This window comes from Canis aureus, chromosome 8, assembly GCF_053574225.1.
Source record: "Canis aureus isolate CA01 chromosome 8, VMU_Caureus_v.1.0, whole genome shotgun sequence".
In the NCBI taxonomy this organism is placed as follows: Eukaryota; Metazoa; Chordata; class Mammalia; order Carnivora; family Canidae; genus Canis; species Canis aureus.
This window is the reverse complement of record NC_135618.1, coordinates 39,306,940-39,324,000: the sequence shown is the minus strand read 5'-3', so window position 1 is coordinate 39,324,000 and position 17,061 is coordinate 39,306,940. Positions and strand designations below refer to the sequence as shown.

The window sequence follows — 17,061 nt, the reverse complement described above, 5'->3', positions numbered from 1 at the left end:
AGCGGCCCCGTAGTCCCCGACACCGGCCCAAGCAAGCAGGCCGCGTTGAGCGCTAGCGAGCAGGTGCAGCAGAAACGCTCCTTGAGCCCCTGGGGTAAAGGACCGCCTGGTCCCGGCCCTGCGGTCCCACGCGGTGGCCTACGGCCCCGCTCAGGCCCCGTGGGCAGTCCCGCTGGCTGCGGACACCAGGGGGCAGAGGGCAGGTGGCCCGTGCTCACGCTCGAACCCCGCCCCAAGCCGCCGACCTGTGTCCCTGACGTCTGGAGCCCTCCAGCCGCCTGAGGAGCCCGCGGGGGTGAGCCCCTCACCCGTGGGGCCGGCGCTGGCACAGCCGAGCCCGATTGCGGGGGCACCCCGTGCTATCTGGAGAACCCCAACCCCCACGCTGGGACGCACCCTGGGAACCTTGAAAAGACCATTAGCCGCTACTTCTGTAAACCACAGTACAAATGAATAAAAAATAGGATGGGGGAAGACACATAAAACGCGTACCTACGTGTTTTATAAAAATAGAAAGAGAACCTACAATACATAATTGCTCTGGCAAAAGACCCACAGCCAGAATCATGGAACCTACCCCTCGGTACCCAGGCCCAAATGGTCTAAGTGGGCAGAAGACCTGAAGAGGCAAATCGCAAGAGGGACGAGGCACGTGCGCCCGGGAGCAGGTGCTCCGTGCCGCGGGTCATCAGATCACTGCAAAGTGAGAGCTCGCGAGACACCAAGGCAGCCACCCCCCCACCCCGGGACAGGCAAGAGCAGGTGTCGGGGAGGTGATGGAGACACTGGGACCCCCACCCTCAGCAGCTGCTCGGTGGGCACGTCAGACAACACATCACTTTGGAAAGGAGTTGGTGGTTTCTTTACAAGTTGAACACAAACGGGGGCACCCGGGGGGCTCAGCCGTTGAGCCTCTGCCTTTGGCTCAGGTCCTGGGGTCCTGGGATCGAGCCCCGCGTCAGGCTCCTCCCTCTGCCTCTGCCGCCCCTGCTGGTGCTCTCTCACTCTTGCTCTCTCAAATAAATGAATAAAATCTATTTTTTTTTAAAGATTTTATTTATTTATTCATGAGAGACACACAGAGAAAGGAAGAGACATAGGCAGAGGGAGAAGGCTCCATGCAGGGAAGCCCGATGTGGGATTCGATCTCAGGACTCCAGGATCACGCCCTGGGCTGAAGGCAGGCATTAAACCGCTAAGCCACCCAGGGATCCCAATGAATAAAATCTTAAAACAAAAAATGATTTAAACATACACGCCGTGTATGACCCGGCCATTCCACCTCTGGCTGTTGGCTCAACAGAAATGAAAACGTGTCCACATGAAAACCCACAAGTGTTCAGAGCAGCTTTGTCAGTACCAGCCCAACCCAGAAGCAACCCAAATGCCCATCAGCATGGGAATATGGGTGAAGGCGCTGCGTCCTCCGGTGGGGTGCAGGGGGGGACACCAGGGGCAAAGAAGCCACGCTGCAGCTGCGCGGCTCCCGCAAGCGTCCCGCTGGGCAGAAGGAGCCAGGGTCATTCTGTTTACCTAAAACTCTTGGAAGGAAGGTGGGACACAGGGAGGATTTGGGGGTGACCGAATCGCCTTGCACCACGGTCTGCTAAACAATAATACACATCCTGGGTAAAAATAAAGAGAGCGAGAACAAAGAAAGAAGCAAGAAGCGAGGGACAGAGCGTTGCTCCCGTAAATAGGATGGTGACAGGGTGGCATCTGAGCGTAGATCTGTAGGAAGTGGGGGCAGGAGGAGAGCACAGGTGCCAAGGCCCTGAGGCAGGACCGTGCCTGTGGTGTTCCCGACCACAGCTGGGAGCCCCGTGGCTGCAGGTCACGGAGGGTGGGGGGGGTGGACAGAGGGATGACATCATTTCCTCTGAGTGAAATGAGGAGCCAGCACATCTGGACATATTTCAGAGACAGAGTAAAACCGACAGGATCTGCCCACAGCTTGAAGGCAGACAATGAAAGAGAGGAGCCGAGGAGGCCTCCACATTTTTGTGGTTTTTTTTTTTAAGTTTTATTTATTCACGAGACGCACAGAGAGAGGCAGAGACACAGGAGGAGGGAGAAGCAGGCTCCATGTGGGGAGCCCGAGGTGGGACTCAATCCCAAGACCCGGGGGTCACAACATGAGCCGAAGGCAGACTTTTAACCGCTGAGCCCCCCATTTGTCCCCATTTTTGTGTTGTTTTTAAATCCTGCTGACAGAGGTACGTGTGATTACACGCGGTAAAATTCACCATTTTCAGCACGACGAGCCCACGAGTTCTGGTGGACGCACCTCCGCGGCTGCGCACGGGCCACGAGCTCCCGCCGCGCTCTAGCCCCCAGTGTGGTTTCCACAGAGCTGTCTACACGGCCTGCTCCGGGCAGCTACTCTGCCCCTGCTGCCCAGAGTCTGCCCATCAGTGCCTTACGGTTTGTTTTCCCGACGGGCATTTGGGTTTCGGGCGTTTGCCGATTCTGAATAAAGCTGCTATGGACACGTGCGTGCCGGTTCGTCTATGTTTTCTTTCCTCTTGGGTACATTTTAGGGGGCGGATGGCCACGAGTTCAGCCTCCGATTTGAGCGGAGGCTGCGTGTCCACCAGCACCCCGAGGCCTCTGCACACTTGCTGTTGTTCCTACTCGGAGCTTTTCAAACTGCGCAGTTGGAAGGATGGACCCCTGCCTTTTGCTGGGATGGGAAATTCTGACAGTGATGCATGTTTCGGAGGGATCATTAGGACGCATTTGGGGTCTTGTTACTGTCTTGTTAATAAGGCTCAATCTCTCTCAAATAAATAAAATCTTTAAAAAAATCGTAAAAAAATGTGATGTGATTGACAAAATCTATTACCGTTTTCATAACAAAAAGTTTTCTGTAAAAAAGCTGGGTTTGAAACCAGTGTACCAGGAGTGGATTTAGCTGCAAGTAAAAGAAGATCCAACCAACAGCAGCTCAGAAGCCCACGGAAGCGTGGATGGAGGCAGCTGTCAGGGAAGGGGTGGTGGGCCCACCACGTCCTCACACCCACAGCTTCTGGAGTTTGCTCATTTGGCCCAGCAACTTGTCACTTCATGGTGAGAAGGTAGCTGCTGATGTTTAAGCATCACGTCTACATCCAAGACTGGGAGGAGGAAGAGGAGGGGAAGGATGCCAGCTAAATATGTCCCTTTTCTCAGGAAAAAGCAGTCTTCCCAAGAAACCACCAACAGACAACTGCTTTCCTCTCCTTGGCCAACACTCGGCCCCACAGGCTCCTGGGACTTGGCTGGAGACTGGAAGGGAGTTTCACTTTTCCAGTCTCTAAGGTGGGGGAAGCCAGGCAGGGGCGTGGACACCCGAGGGAGCACAGGCGGCCACCACTCGCACAGCCACCGGCCACCGCAGGAGGGCTGGGCTGTGTGTGCGTGGGGGCTCACGCCCAGGATGCAGATGCAGGGCCCCGGGTGGGTGGGGGGGTCCTTGAGGGTTAAGGGTCCGAGGAGGGAGCAGGTGGAGGAGCTGGTGGGCCTGGCAGCCTGCAGCTGAGGCAGCTCCCGCCAGAATGACATTTGTCACTGTGGCCAGACGGCCCCCACCCCACCCCGACCTTGGGGAGGTCAGGAGAGCTCGCCAAGGGCCGGTCCAGGTGGGAGGGTGCAGCTGGGGGATGTACTTGCCGAGGGGCCCCAGGACGTCCCCGGGGGGCACAGCCAGCGGGTCTCAGGGCTCTCTGGCCCTAGGAGGCAGGTGGTGTCGGTGGAGCAAAGCTGTGGGTCCCCCTGCCTGGAGTGGTCCAGATTTGGGGTGATTTCTGGGGCCCAGCTCCAACTGCCTGCTAAGGGGCTTCTCTGTGCCTGGGCCAGGCTGCCTGCGTTTGCACCTCCCGCACTCTCAGCCCCTGATAAGGGAGGGACATTGCACAGGCGCTGGGGTGGGGCCGGCGCTGCTTTCCCGGGTCCAGCCTGTCTTCGGGCTCCTGGAGGAGGGTGCCCTGCGGGGCGGGGGGGGGGGGGGGTGGGGGTGGGGGTGGGGGTGGGGGGGTGGGGTGGGGTCCTGGAGGAGGGTGCGCTGTGTGTGGGGATGTGCGCTTCCTGGAGGAGGTGCTCCCTGGAGGAGGGTGCGCGGCGGGGGGGGGGGGGGGGGGTTGTGCTGGAGGCTGACTGCAGGGCTGAGAGAACCCGCCCTGCCCTCCCCGAGTGTCCTGCCGCTTGTGGGGCGATTTCTGCCCCCGCAGCAGAAGGCCGACCTTTGTAGGATAGTGCTCCCTCAGGGGCCTCCGTGGGGATGACGTGGGAGGGGGATCCTCCGCTTACTGCAGGGGAGAAACAGAAGAGAGGAGGGGGAGGAGGAGGGGTGAAGGGAAGAAGCAGGGGCAGAACCCGGGCTGAGCCTGGAGGGCAGAGGGAGGAGGCGGGTCGGGTCGGGTCGGGGTCGGGGTCGGGGTCGGGGCCGGGGCGGGGAGGAGGGGTGGAGGCGGGTCGGGGGGAGGGCAGAGGGAGGAGGCGGGTCGGGGCGGGGAGGAGGGGTGAAGGGAAGAAGCAGGGGCAGAACCCGGGCTGAGCCTGGAGGGCGGGGTCGGGGCCGGGGTCGGGGCCGGGGCGGGGCCTGCCCTGGGTCGGGGCGGGGCCGGGGCTGGTGCCCCGCGAGCCCGAGGCCAGTTTGCTGTCTGTGTTTTGGTAAAACCGCCCCGGGCCTGCGGGCTGATGCGGCCGGAACACGAGGGCGTGCGAGCCTCGGGAGCGGACCTCCCGGACGTGGGGCACCGAGGGGCGCGGCGGCCCCGGGCCGGTCCCTCCTGCCTTCTCGGAAACTCACTTCACGGACAATTTCTCCTGGACATTTGCAAGCGGCGCTTGGCGTGACCGCCCGGCGGCTTCGCGGACTTTCCTTCAGAGCCAGGCTCTCCCGGGAGCCTCCCGCAGCTCCGCGGACCCCTGCGGCGACCACAGCCGCCCTCTGAGCCCCAGCCCGCCGCGTGCAGGGAGCCCTAGCGGGGCTGGGAGAGGTGGGGGCCTGGGAGGGGGCCCAGACATGGGGGGGCTGGGAGGGGGCCCAGATATGGGGGACTGGGAGGGAGCCCAGGCGTGGGGGGGGCTGGGATATATAGGGGGCTGTGTGGAGCAGGTCCGCAGGGGGGGCAGGGCAGTCCTGGGGAGGGGGCTGTTAGCTGGCAGGGCCTCCCACCTGCTGTGGACGCAGGCCAGGTGACTCCATCCCCACGTGCGGCGTGGCCCGTCCTTGGCAGGACAGGACGACTCAGAGTCAGCAGGGAGCCTGAGTCACTTCCCGGAGCAGAGGCCCCGGCTGCCCCAGGCCCAATCAGGACACCTGCTTCCGAGGGGGGGGCGGAGGGAGGGGGCGCCGCGCTCTCGTGGGGGCGGGTTTCTCCTAGCTAGCCCGGTTCTGGGGCCTGGACCCGCCCTGCAGCCCGCCCCGCACCCCCCCCGCACCCTCTCCCCGGCAAGGCCGGGTCTCCCAGGCCGCTGCACCTGCCGCCTCCTCTAGGTGGCCTCCCGGTGGGGGGGGGGGGGCTAGGAAGGAAGTGCCAGGGCCAGGGCGGAATGCTGAACCGCAGGTGCACAGGACACCTCGCCGGCGGGGCCACCAGACAAACTCATACCCACCCGCCCCCGTTTTAACCCCAAGTGTGCCCCCGAATCCCAGTGTCCCTAACCTGGAGAAACAGGAAGGGGGGAATAAATAATTTATTGAAATTGGAGGAATAAATAAGATATGCGGGCGGGGGTACAAATAACAGTAAAAATCATTAGCACGTATACAACCTTTCACACACACACACACACACGCGCGCGCGCGCGCGCGCGCGCTCTCGCAGGCGGGATGGGGGCCGGGACCTCGCAGCAGAGGCGGCGGCGGCGGCACACGGGCGCCCCCCGGAGGCAGGAGGCGCACGTCCGGCGGCGGGAGGGCCGCCAGTCTCCCCAGGTCCCTAGGGCGCGGAGCCCCCAGCGGACCCCCTGCCCTGCGAGTGCCCGCGGAGCTGCACCCCCTGTGCGACCCTCGTCACCCAGGAGCGGTGGGCCGCCAGGCTGATGTAGACGCCGGGCCGGTCGCGCTCCGCACAGCCCTCACCCCAGCTGATGATGCCGGCCAGCAGCCAGGTGCCCTCCACCTGGCACATGAGGGGGCCCCCGGAGTCACCCTGCGGGGAGGAGGGGAGGTCAGGGGCCCACATGGGCCAGGGCTGGACAGTGCCCGGACCGATAGGGCAGGTGGCAGGTGGCTCCCTGGGGGGCAGGTGGGCGGGTGCATTTCTCTCCTGGAGGAAGACGTGCTGGAACTCCAGCAGCCCCCGGGGCCTGGGCGGGACAGGCCTTGGGGATACCGCCTGGCGAGGAGCTCTCCGTGGGGGACCTCCTCGCTCACAGCCCCTGGCCCAGTGCCCGTGGGCAGCAGATAGGAATTGTGAGCAGGACCTACAGCGTCCAAGCCCAGGAGCTGACCTTACACCCGCCTTCCGTCCACCACCGCAGTGCTGGAGCTGGTGCTGGGGACCAGGATGAGGAGCCCCCTCAAGAGAAGGCCCAGAGAGGGGTCTGGTACACCCAGGATGCTCAGCGGACGTTTGGTGTGTGGCCCAATGGATGGATGGCCGAGCCAAGTGGAGGCATCTAGGGGGGCTTGCAGTCCCAGCTGATTTGGGGGGGTGGGCAGCAGTGGAGCTCAGGGGGACGAAGGTGAGAAGAAGTTGGGGTACTCACCAGACAGGCATCTCGCTGCCCCTCCAGGTAGCCAGCGCACAGCATGTCCTCGGTGATGGCTTCCTGGCCGGCTCCTCGCCAGTACAGGCGGCTGCAGATTTCCGAGTCGATGATGGGGACCTCCAGCTTCTGCAGGGTCTGGGGATGGGCCAGGGGCACTGGGGGCAGGAGCAGAGGGTCGGACTTGGGATGCCCTCTCCTTATTGTCCTCACGGACCCATCCACTCCCCACAGGGGCAGTTCCCAAAGGCGGAGGGACCTCTGTCCGGCTCTCCTAGACCGGTGGAAACCCCCCAAATTCCAAGACTCCACCTCCGGACCTACTGAATCCAGACAGGAGCATGCGCCCCAAGACCCCGAACCTTTAATGAGATTTCTGAGGCCCACAAAATGGTTCGAACCACTGGGCCCGGCTTGTCCTGCCTCAGGGACCACTTTGTCCCACACGGGCCTGGAATAGGGCTCAGTTGATCACCCGCGTTGGTGTGACCAGGGCTGAGGAGGCCCCGCACCCAGCAGGTGGCAGCCCCTGGGGCTGGTCGGTGCACCCTCCCCAGCCTGCAATTCCAGTTCTCGAAGGAGCCCCGGGGGATGACTATGGGGAGGCTGCCTGCACCCTCAGACTCAGTGGGACCCCAGGTACCTGGTGTCATTTCTCTTCATTCTTTTGGACAATCTGGTTCAAGTCCCATTTTTCTTACCCTTTTCCCTCTTAGCGTGGCCCCTTATCTACCTGCTCTGCTGCCCTGCCTCTTGCTTTATCTGACATGTGTCTCTAAATGGTGTTTTCCAAACCTCCAGACTTTGGTCTGACAATTGTATTTTCCAGTTATGGAGACTCGGTTCCTTCTGGAAATTTCGCCTGCAATCACGGCACGCAGCCACCAGCAGGTGCCTGTTCCCACTTGGGAGTCCCAGGGCTGTCTTCCTGTTCCGAGTCGGCCTGGCCCCACACGTGCTCCCTACATCACTGAACAGCGGGTTGGTCTGGCCGCAGCTCCCCAGACTGTCACTACGGACCCCTCTTGACTAGGAAGGGCCTACGGCTGTGCGGCGGGGCTTGGTGACCTCACGCCTCTGCGCTGCGGCTCATTTTCCTTTTGTCTCTGTCATCAGAAGACAGCCTTTTCCCTTGTGCCAGGCCTCTGGCCGCTACCCTTGGCTGCTCACCATGTCCGTGTCCCCGGGAGTTGGCCACCCTCCGTCCCCAGCCACCCCCGGGCACCCGGGAGGGGAGAGGCTGTACCCCCATCGCGGACGCTCCCCCAGCCTGCAATCCAGCAGCGCGTGTTCGGAAGGAGGTGGACGGAGGAGTCGGGCAGGCAGATGGGCAGGATTCGCTCGGAGAAGCGGACGGAGTGCTCCAGGCGCACCAGGGCAATGTCGGCACGGGAGCCCTCTCTCCAGGAGTACACGGGGTGGGACAGCACCCAGGCGATCCCCACCTCCTGGGACCTGGGGCCAGGGTTCCCCAGCTGCCAGGCCCCCAGCAGCACAGAATACTCAGATGGTTTGTTCAGATTGCTGGCAGGAAGAGGAAGGGGGTCAGCCAGGACCTGGGCCGGGAGGGAGCGGGGGGGGGGGGGTCTGGGTCAGGCCGAGCATACCCCTTGAAGCAGTGAGCAGCTGTGACCACCCAGCGGCTGCTGAGCAGGGAGCCCGCACAGTGGTGGGTGCCGTTCTTCTGGAGGCTCACGACCCAGGGCCACTGGGCGTCGGTGCTGTCTTCGCCACCTACGATCCGGTTCAGCTGCTGGGGCTTCCCGCAGGCTGGGGGTGCTGGCGGAGGAGGGGCCCATTTCCGTCACCCGGGGCCTTCTGGCCCTGCTGGCACCCCGTGTCCTCCTGGCCTCCTCCGGCCTCTGCCCTCCCCCGCTGCCTTCCCGCGCCCTCCGCCCCCTGCTGCCCTGCCCCGGGCCCTCGCCCAGTCCCTGCTCTGCCCTGCAGGCCCCGCCGCTGCCTGCTTGGCGCCCTTGTGACCTGCTCCCCCCACAGAGGACACAGGCGCCCCCTCCCACCGCGCAGGACCCCACTCACTGGCGATCTCCGCAGCACGGAGGGCGGCTGGGGGCGAGACAAAGAAGGGTCAGGCGGCGGAGGGGAGCCCCCCGGGGCCCGGGGCAGGTCCCCAGGTCCAGGGTGGGGCATTTCCTGGAGCCCAGGCTGGGCGATGGAAACGTCAGGCTGGAAGCTGCGGCCTCCCCTCCCGCCAGCTTCCTGTCCAGCCTGTGCCCGCGCTCCGTGCCACCTGCCTGCTGGAGGAGGAACTGGCTCCTGGGTGCCTGGCACCGAGGGCAGGGGCGGGGAGCCCACCCCGACCCTCTGGGGCGCTCCCCCCAGACCTGAGGCTGCGGCCCGGGAGACCCTCTCAACCCCACACCCAAGGCCTGGAAGCCTGCGGACCCAAGAGCTGGGAGGGACAAGGACAAGGTTAGGCCTCTGCCCAGAGTCGTCCCCTGCTGGCAGCCACTGGACATGGCAGAGAGGAGCGAGCCAGTGCAGAAGGGGAGGGGACAGGGCCGGAGGGGACAGGGCTGAGGGCCGGGGGGCAGGCAGGTGCGGGAGGCCAAGGGAAGGCGCGGGGTATGGACGGGGACGGGCCGCAGGTCGTCAGGACTCACCTGCAGAAGCCAGAAGCAGCAAGGGGGTGACGATCCTGAGACAGCCCCCACCTGGGGCTGGGGGGCCTCTGGAAACCATCATGGCCAGCGGGGGCGCAGGCACAGCTGGGAGAGCAGGCCTGCCCGAGAGGGAGTGTGCAGAGTTCCCTGGGTCCCCCAGGTTTTATCCTGGAGGTGGAATGCCGTTGGACCAGTCCCCCAAGTGAGTGAGTGGCTCAGTCCCTGCCACCCGGGGCTGTAGGTCACAGGAGGGGTGGGACTGCGGGAGGAAGTGAGCCGCTAAGGGGACTGAGGGCTCCAGCCGGGACCCCCACCTCTGCCCTGGAGCAGCGGACTCAGGGCTAAACCAGGGGCCCAGGTCCCATCCCCTGGAGGAGCAGGACCGGGACTCAACTGGAAAGGTCCCAGTTTGGGGGGGGAGGGGAAGGCCCGGGCCTGGGTCTGCCCCAGCTGAAGGCCAGGGTCTGGGGTCTGCATGCGGACCCAGGGCCTTAGGGGCACAGGGGCTGCCCAGAGGCTCAGTAACGGCTCCCTCGTCCGGGGGCCACCGTGACTCAGCCTGGACACCTGACCAAGCCCCGGGCTCTGGGATCCCGTTAACCCACTTCCCAGAAAGCTGTGAATCAGGCCCCCAGTGGCGCCTGTCCTGTGGGTCCTGTCACTTGGTGAACAACTCACCCCTCACCTGCACTGCGGGGAAGCCCAGGCAGGGCCAGCCAGGTGCCCAGGTGGCCACTGACATGGCTGCCTGGGAAGGGCTGGGCCCCACCCCCTCCTACCCCTCCAACCTCCCCCCCTGCCCCTGCCCCTGCCCGCCAGAGGGTCAGAGGGCAGTGGGGCTCCACAGGGAGCCGGGGTGGGCGGTATGGGCGCGCGGGATGAGACCTTGTGACCCGGGGTCCCCACGGGTTATTCCCTGACTCAGACCCCTGCTCTCATGACGCCCCTACCCCTCTGCAGGAGGGCAGTCTAATTCTTCTCCGGACCAGACCCTACAGACCCGACTCTACCGATCCTACCGGAGGTATATGGTTTATCTCTGTGCTTTTGTTCATTTGAGCAACGAACCTCCTGCTGGGAAGGGGCCAGAAACCAACAGAGCAACTTGCAGTGTCCCTTGTGTCCGCATCCGGACATCCCAGCCTCAGGCTCCCTCCTGTTCCCATTCTGCTGCTGAGGAAAGGGGGTCAGGGCTGAGGGGTGGAGCTGGAAAGGACCTGGGGGAGGGGTGGAGCTGGCAGAGCTGGGGGGAGGGGCAGAGCCTGGATTTGAACCCCAATCTGGAGACAGGTGACTGGACGGGACTCAGTAGACCCTGAGGGATCTGGGTCCAGGGGTGGATGGTTTTCGCTCAAGGTCCCAGGTGTTGGGGGGCTGGGGGCCTCAGGGGCCCAAGGAGGCACCTGACTCTGGCCTAGAAAAGCAGGACCTGGACACAGAGGCCCAGAGGGCAAGTGGAGGGGGCACTGCAGAGGCTGGAGCAAGGGGGGCAGGAGAGAGGGGGCATGGGGCTGGGGGCCTCTAGGCAGACCCTCAGGGCACCCCACTAGGCAGCTCCCCAGCATGGCCAACATGCTCTGCACACAGCCTGTTTGGGGGCCTGGCTCCAGGCTGCAGGGTCTGCAGGCAGGCGGCAGGAGTCTACAGAGCCACCTTCCCGAGACTGGGAGGCTGGGAGGCTGGGAGCCTGAGAGGCTAGGAGGCTGGGAGGCTGGGAGGCTGGGAGCCTGAGAGCCTGGAAGGCTGGGAGGTGGGGAGGCTGGGAGGTCTGGAGGCTGAGAGTCTGAGAGCCTGGGAGGCTGGGAGGTTGGCCTGGGTGGCTGGGATGCCGGTACAGGGAGGACTGCTGGTGCGTTTTACTGGCCCCCGCGTCAGTCGGAAGGGCAGGGGACAATGCGGGGTTAAGCTGCAGCCAGAACCAGGCCTTGGCATCAGGCCTTGAGGGTGAGCCCCCATCACACCCCAAGACAAGCCAATGTGAGGGTGCGGGAGCCCCGAACACCTCCCACTGGCGCCATTCCCCGGCCGGGAAGCGCACCCTCCAGGCCTAGGCGAGGGCCGGCTTCTGTGGGTGCTCCCCCCCACTGCTCGGGATCCTGGGGCACCTCTGGGCTCCGCGGCTCGCCTCGGGCGCCCCCAACCCACTCCCTTCCTGCAGCTAAGGTGGTTGGCCGCCCCAGCTCCCTCGATAAGCTTTTGTTGGGCAACTGCTGTATGGCAGGCTGTGCGCCGGGCGCCGGGCCAGGGGGAGGGTAGGACAGAGGTCCCATCCTGGGGCGGCACGAATCTCCCAGGGACTGGGAGGCGGGTGGGTGATGGTAGTGACGTGTCACGGGAGGAGGGCGCGTGGGGAAGCCTGGGAGGAGGGCATAGACCCTGGGGGCCGGGGTGCTGCAAGCTGCGGCCCCCCACGAGGAGAGGCAGTGTAGGGAGCCCAGAGGCTGGGCATGCAGGTGGGTGCCCAGCGCCCTGGGGTCAGCGGGCTCTGCTGAATGGGCAAGTCCACCAGGCGGCGCCTAGAGGCTGCGAGGAGCGGCCCCGACTGCCATGGCCCGGGGTCGCTGCCCGGATGCCCCGAGGGGCGGACATGTGTGCGGAGATGTCGCCGTCCCCAAGATGGGGTGGCCCAGCAGGCGGCCGCAAGGGGCAGGACCTGGCAGGTGCCAAGAAGTCCTGAAAAGCCAGTGAAGACGGTGGCGCAGGTCCTCAGCTCCCAGAGCGGGGACCACGCAGATTCCGCATCCGTCAACAGCAGATCATGGGGCGACGGCAGCTGGCGGCCTGGGTGCCACACGGACGGAAGGACGGACGGCTGCCCACCCGGCCACCCCCGCGGCCGCGTGGCCCTGGCGCCGTCTCAGGACCTCTGTGACTGCAGCGAGGTGTGCGGGCTGCTGAGGCTGCCGGCCGAGCAGTGGCTCCCAGCGCCGTGCCACTCGGGGTGGGGACATGCAGGGCGGTCTGCTCCGTCCACCCAACTACGAAGCGCCACCATGCGCGGGTGACCGGGTGGCCCAGGGTGCGGCCGCCGCGCAAGCCGCCTGGAGCAGCCGGCCGTGCAAAGGGGGGGCACCGGGCGGGGGAGCCTGAGGACATTGCGGCCGTGCGGAGTTGCAGCCCAGGAGGGCCCCGAGTCGCTGGAGTCGCTGAGCCACGGGGGCAGGATGGAGGCAGGACCCAAGGGCAGGCGCGGGGCACGTCCGGGGGAGCCGAGGGCGCAGTGTTCGCACCAGCGGCGCTTAACAGGGTAAATCGTGTCTGTTTTACTGCAACAGAAACAACGGGGAGAAAAACCAGACGTGCCCCCTCGTGACTGTGAAGCTCGGACGCTCCGGGGCAGGTGGGCAGAGCGTCTTCCTCCAGGCCAGGCCTCAGTTTACCCAGCTGTGAGGAGGGCTGGTCCCCGCCTGTGTGTCCTGGGCTGGAGCCGCCCACCAACTGAGCAACGCGGGGCCGCCCCATCCGTGGGCAACGTCCTGCGGGCGCCGATGGTCTCGGCGGGTGGCCCTGTGGACACCGCCCGCAGCTCTCGTTGGCAGGGATGACCTCCCCTGGTGGAGCCACGCTCCTGGGAACCCACCTGTCACCCGGGGCCTCCTGCCTCCAGAGTCCATGAGGCCCCAGCCCTGTCCCAGGTCCCGCTCAGGGCCCCCATCCCGCACGGGCCGCACCCCCGGCCTCGGTTCTGCCCCGACCGGCCGCAGAGCTCTGCACCGCCCCCTTCCACGTGGTGCGGCGCCAGGGTGCTCGGGGCTCCCCCAACCCCTTCCCCATCTTCTGGCTCTCCAGCCCCACTCCCACCCACGCCTAAATTTCTGGGGAACAAAGATTTCCTGACCTTACTGCCAATCCTTGTGACACCCGTGTGAGATGGGGGCTGAGCACCCCCAGTCCTTGGCCTTCCTTTGTCTGGTCTTGGGGTTCCCGGTCCCGGTTGTCTAAGTGGCAACCCCAGCTGCCTCTTAGAATGAGGGACTTCCAGGGTCCAGGTATTAATTATGTGACTCTTGGGGGCACCTGGGGGGCTCAGCAGTTGAGCATCTGCCTTGGCTCAGGTCGTGATCCCGGGGTCCTGGGATCGAGTCTCACGTTGGGCTCCCCACAGGGAGCCTGCTTCTCCCTCTGCCTGTGTCTCTGCCTCTGTCTCTGTCTCTCATGAATAAATACATAAAATCGCTTGTCCACGACCAGGAGGGGTGAGCCCTAGGCCGGACAGGGCCGGGCCCAGAGGAGCCAGCGGGGAACAAGGGCAGAGGGCAACGGGCAAGCTGGCCGTGCCAACTCGCTGGGGACCCAGCGCCAGCTTGGTAACATGCCGCTGACTCACAGACCCAGGAGAGAGGGAAGGACCTCAGTCTTGAGGTCAGAAGTCAGCCAAGGGCTCACGGCAGGGAAGTGAACGTTGCACGGGAGCAGCCTGCCTGCGGGCAGGCGCACAATGAGGGCCCCGGTCCAGGGCCCCGCGGGGAGCCCTCAGAGCTGGGAGCTGCAGGCCCCTGCTTTCCTTCAGGGCGCCCTCCTGAGAAGTGACCTAGCCCCCCGGTGACCTGCGTAGTCATGCCTGCGAGGGGGAGCGTGGAAAACCAGCCCCAACCTCCTCTGCAGGGTGGAGAGCCACCTCCAACCACGTTCCTCCTCCCCCTCACCCCTGCAGGGCACTGGGTCACTGCTGGTTGCTGCTCACAGATGGCTTCTGGGTGAAGTCAGCGGGGTTTCTCCAGCTGGGACGGACGGTTCTGGGGCACCCGTCCATGCTGGAGTCGGGGGAGGCGCCCACTTCCACGATCACAGCCCATCTGGGTGCTGAGAACTTGGACGCCAAACAGGCATCTTCAACTAGGGGACCTTGACATCCCCTCGAACTCTGACGCCTTCAACCCCCCATCTCAGAAAATGGCATTTCCATCTACCCAAGTGCTCCAGGCCTAAGGCGAGTCACCCCTGACTCATCGGGTCTCCTCACCCATACCCAACTGCAAAGAAAACACTTCTCTGTGTACACAATACTTTGACACCACACGTATGGGATTTTGCTCACCGAGCAGTTCTCCAATTTTCTGTGGACGCCAACAGGACTTGGCACAGACCCCACAGGGTGAAAGCTCAGCCTCATAGGATCCCCCCCACCAACTTCAGGTGCCAATCCCAGAGAGTGGGTCCTCAGGTCACCCAGACTTCTGACTTGGCTACAAGTCCGGGGTTCCCAGGACCCCCTCCTCAGGTTCAATTATTTGTTAGAATAGAATGGCTCACGGAACTCAAGCCATGCTGTTGTTTATCAATTTATTTTATAATAAAGGGTACAGGTGAAGAGCTGGATGAAGGGGCACACGGGCAAGGTCAGGGAGGACCCGAACGCAGGAGCTACCGTGTCGCGGAGTTGGGATGTGCCGTGTTCCCAGCACCAATCTGGAAGCTCCCTGAACCCCATACTTCAGGGATTTCCATGGAGGCCTCATCCTGTGGGTGTGATGATGATGAATTCCAGCCCCTTCCTGTCCCCTGGAGGCTTGGTCTTGCTGGTGACCGGCCTCTGTCCTGGAGCTGTCCTAGAGTTGCCTCCTCAAACAAGACACCCCTGCCCCCTGGGAAATTCCAGGGGATTTAGAAGCTGAGTCAGGCAGGGGGTAGCAGGAGTCCTGACACCGAGCCTCACAGATCAGAGGCGTCCACACGTCCTTCTGGAATAAACATAACCGCCAGCCGCTCGACAAGCTACTAGTTAACAACTGGACAAGGGGCCAGGCTGGTCCCTTGCCGAAAGCCCTGGCTGAGCTAGAGACCTGGACCCTCCAAGGACCCTACTCCCCCTTTCCCATGCCCTAATTCCCGCTGCTTAAACTCACCAGTAAAGAGTGAGGCTAAGAGAGCCCAGCCTTCCCTGGACCCTAATAGAGGCAGAGCCCAGGCCGGCACTCCTCCCGCCTCCCTGCGACCTCACTGGGTGGCCCTTGGGCATACCGTGTCCCCTACAGCACTTGTGAGTAATAAAATCGGGGTTGTTTTTGCAGTTTCCTGATGGCTGTTGCTGGGGTGCATCTTGCCATCAGTCACAGGAACCACAAGGGCCTGAGCAGCCACGGGTCTGTGGGGCCTGCCACTGGGGCGCAGGCAAGTGCCCCGGGTACTCCCCCCCCCCAGTACTGGCAACAGGATCCTTCAGCGGGGCGCAGGGGCTCCAGCCACGAGCGGGGCCTCCAAGTCCTTCTCCTGGGCTCTCAGCTCAACAGCTGTGCCGGGACCGGCCAACGGCAACCAGGGGAGTTCGACCAAGTTCCATCAGGATGCTTCCTCCTGTGACAATGTACGGGGCGGGGGGGTGGGGGGGGGCAGTGTGCTTGGAAGGGGCTCGACTCCTCTCAGGCCCCACATTCCCTGCCGCCCCTTCCTGGCTCGGCTGCTCCAGGGTCCAAGCACAGGAGGATGCGTGGTCCCCCCCAACCCCCCACCCGTTCTCGAAGCCCTCTGCCCTCCGGGACCTCCGCATGTGCTCCTCCACCTGGAAGGCCCTAACCCCATCTTCATAGGCGGCACCTTCTACGGCTTCCCGTCTGTGACTCTTCTACTCAGCACCGTGGGCACAAGTACAGATGTGCTCTGGGCAAACACGGTAACAAGAGGTCCCTGGTGGCAGCGCTGGTGTCCCCAGAGATGATCGGATCCCATGGGGTGTGTGCCTTTCTGTCTGATTAGGCTATTTACAGCTCTGTAGGGACAAAACTTAATTGGCAGAAAAATGACAGTAATGCAAATAATTCTTTTTTTTTTTTAAAGATTTTTATTTATTTATTTATGAGAGAGAGAGAGAGGCAGAGACACAGGCTGAGGGAGAAGCAGGCTTCATGCCGGGAGCCTGATGTGGGACTCGATCCCAGGACCCTGGAGTCACGCCCTGGGCTGAAGGCAGACGCTCAACCACTAAGCCACCCAGGTGTCCCCCAATGCAAATATTTCTTGTCTCTAGAAAAATAAGTTACATCCCACCAATGCAACCAGTTGTTCCCGGTGTCTTGACAGCTCTGCCGGTTTCCATCAGTTGACAAATTCATTCCAGCAATCCTTGCCTGAGTATAAATGTGTGGTGCTTTGCACTCTCTTTTGAACAGGTTGTATGGGGGCACCTGAGTGGCTCAGCAGTTGACCGTCTCTGCCTTTGGTTCAGGGCGTGATCCCGGGATCTAGTCCCGCCTCCGGCTCCTTGCGGGGCGCCTGCTTCTCCCTCTGCCTGTGTCTCTCATGAATAAATAAATAAAATCTTAAAAAAAAAAAAAGAACAGGTTATATGTAAAATCTTACTGGGTCCCTCCTTAACTGATAAAATCTGAGATGACCTCAGAAAAGTCATTTTACCTTTTGGTGAAAAAACGGTCAGCTTATACATTTATTAAAGTTACTGTATGTTGGGCAGCCCTGGTGGCGCAGCAGTTTAGCGCCGCCTTCAACCCAGGGCGTGATCCTGGAGACCCGGGATCGAGTCCCATGTCGGGCTCCCTGCGTGGGGCCTGCTTTTCCCTCTGCCTGTGTCTCTGCCTGCCTGCCTCTCTCTCTCTCTCAATAAATAAACAAATAAATAAATCTCAAAAAAGTTATTGTATGTTTATCAACTAGATTGAAGGATAGTTCCACCAGGCCAGGAACTTCTCTAGTTTGTTGGGAAAAACCGCAGGAGACTTTGAGACATGCAACGGTGATGGCCATGCTTCCAGCGGAGAGCAGAGCTCAGAGAGCGGGTTCTCCGGAAGCA

General features: G+C 63.0%; 1 protein-coding gene and 1 long non-coding RNA gene across 4 annotated transcripts; one reads left to right on the top strand and one right to left on the bottom strand.

Annotated features, from left to right (window-relative positions):
* Window positions 1-5,661: 5,661 nt before the first annotated feature.
* Window positions 5,662-9,957, bottom strand: PRSS22 (serine protease 22). Of its 3 annotated transcripts, none has more exons than XM_077906261.1 (6): window positions 9,318-9,936; window positions 8,734-8,760; window positions 8,304-8,475; window positions 7,943-8,220; window positions 6,697-6,854; window positions 5,662-6,137 (listed from the first exon to the last, which is right to left on the bottom strand). In XM_077906261.1, the coding sequence occupies exons 1-6, from the start codon at window positions 9,397-9,399 to the stop codon at window positions 5,925-5,927; spliced, it is 930 nt and encodes a 309-aa protein (XP_077762387.1). In that variant the 5' UTR covers window positions 9,400-9,936; the 3' UTR covers window positions 5,662-5,924. The 3 variants fall into 3 exon arrangements, with proteins under 3 accessions (XP_077762387.1, XP_077762388.1, XP_077762389.1); XM_077906263.1 differs by having other exon boundaries at window positions 5,998-6,137; window positions 7,867-8,220; window positions 9,318-9,957; XM_077906262.1 differs by lacking the exon at window positions 8,734-8,760 and having other exon boundaries at window positions 9,318-9,942.
* On the top strand, window positions 8,307-16,850 carry LOC144318849 (uncharacterized). The gene is made up of 3 exons (XR_013384826.1): window positions 8,307-9,519; window positions 10,278-10,341; window positions 12,593-16,850. It is a non-coding gene; the product is annotated as an uncharacterized LOC144318849 (long non-coding RNA).
* The last annotated feature ends 211 nt before the right edge of the window (window positions 16,851-17,061 follow it).

Coding starts and splice junctions, on each gene's coding strand:
- PRSS22 (XM_077906261.1), bottom strand. CDS start 9,399: ATGATGGTTTCCAGAGGCCCCCCAGCCCCAGGTGGGGGCTGTCTCAGG. Junction 8,221..8,303: donor GCTGCTCACTGCTTCAAGGG/GTATGCTCGGCC, acceptor TCTTCCTGCCAG/CAATCTGAACAAACCATCTG. Junction 6,855..7,942: donor GGGGAGCGTCCGCGATGGGG/GTACAGCCTCTC, acceptor TCCTGCCCCCAG/TGCCCCTGGCCCATCCCCAG.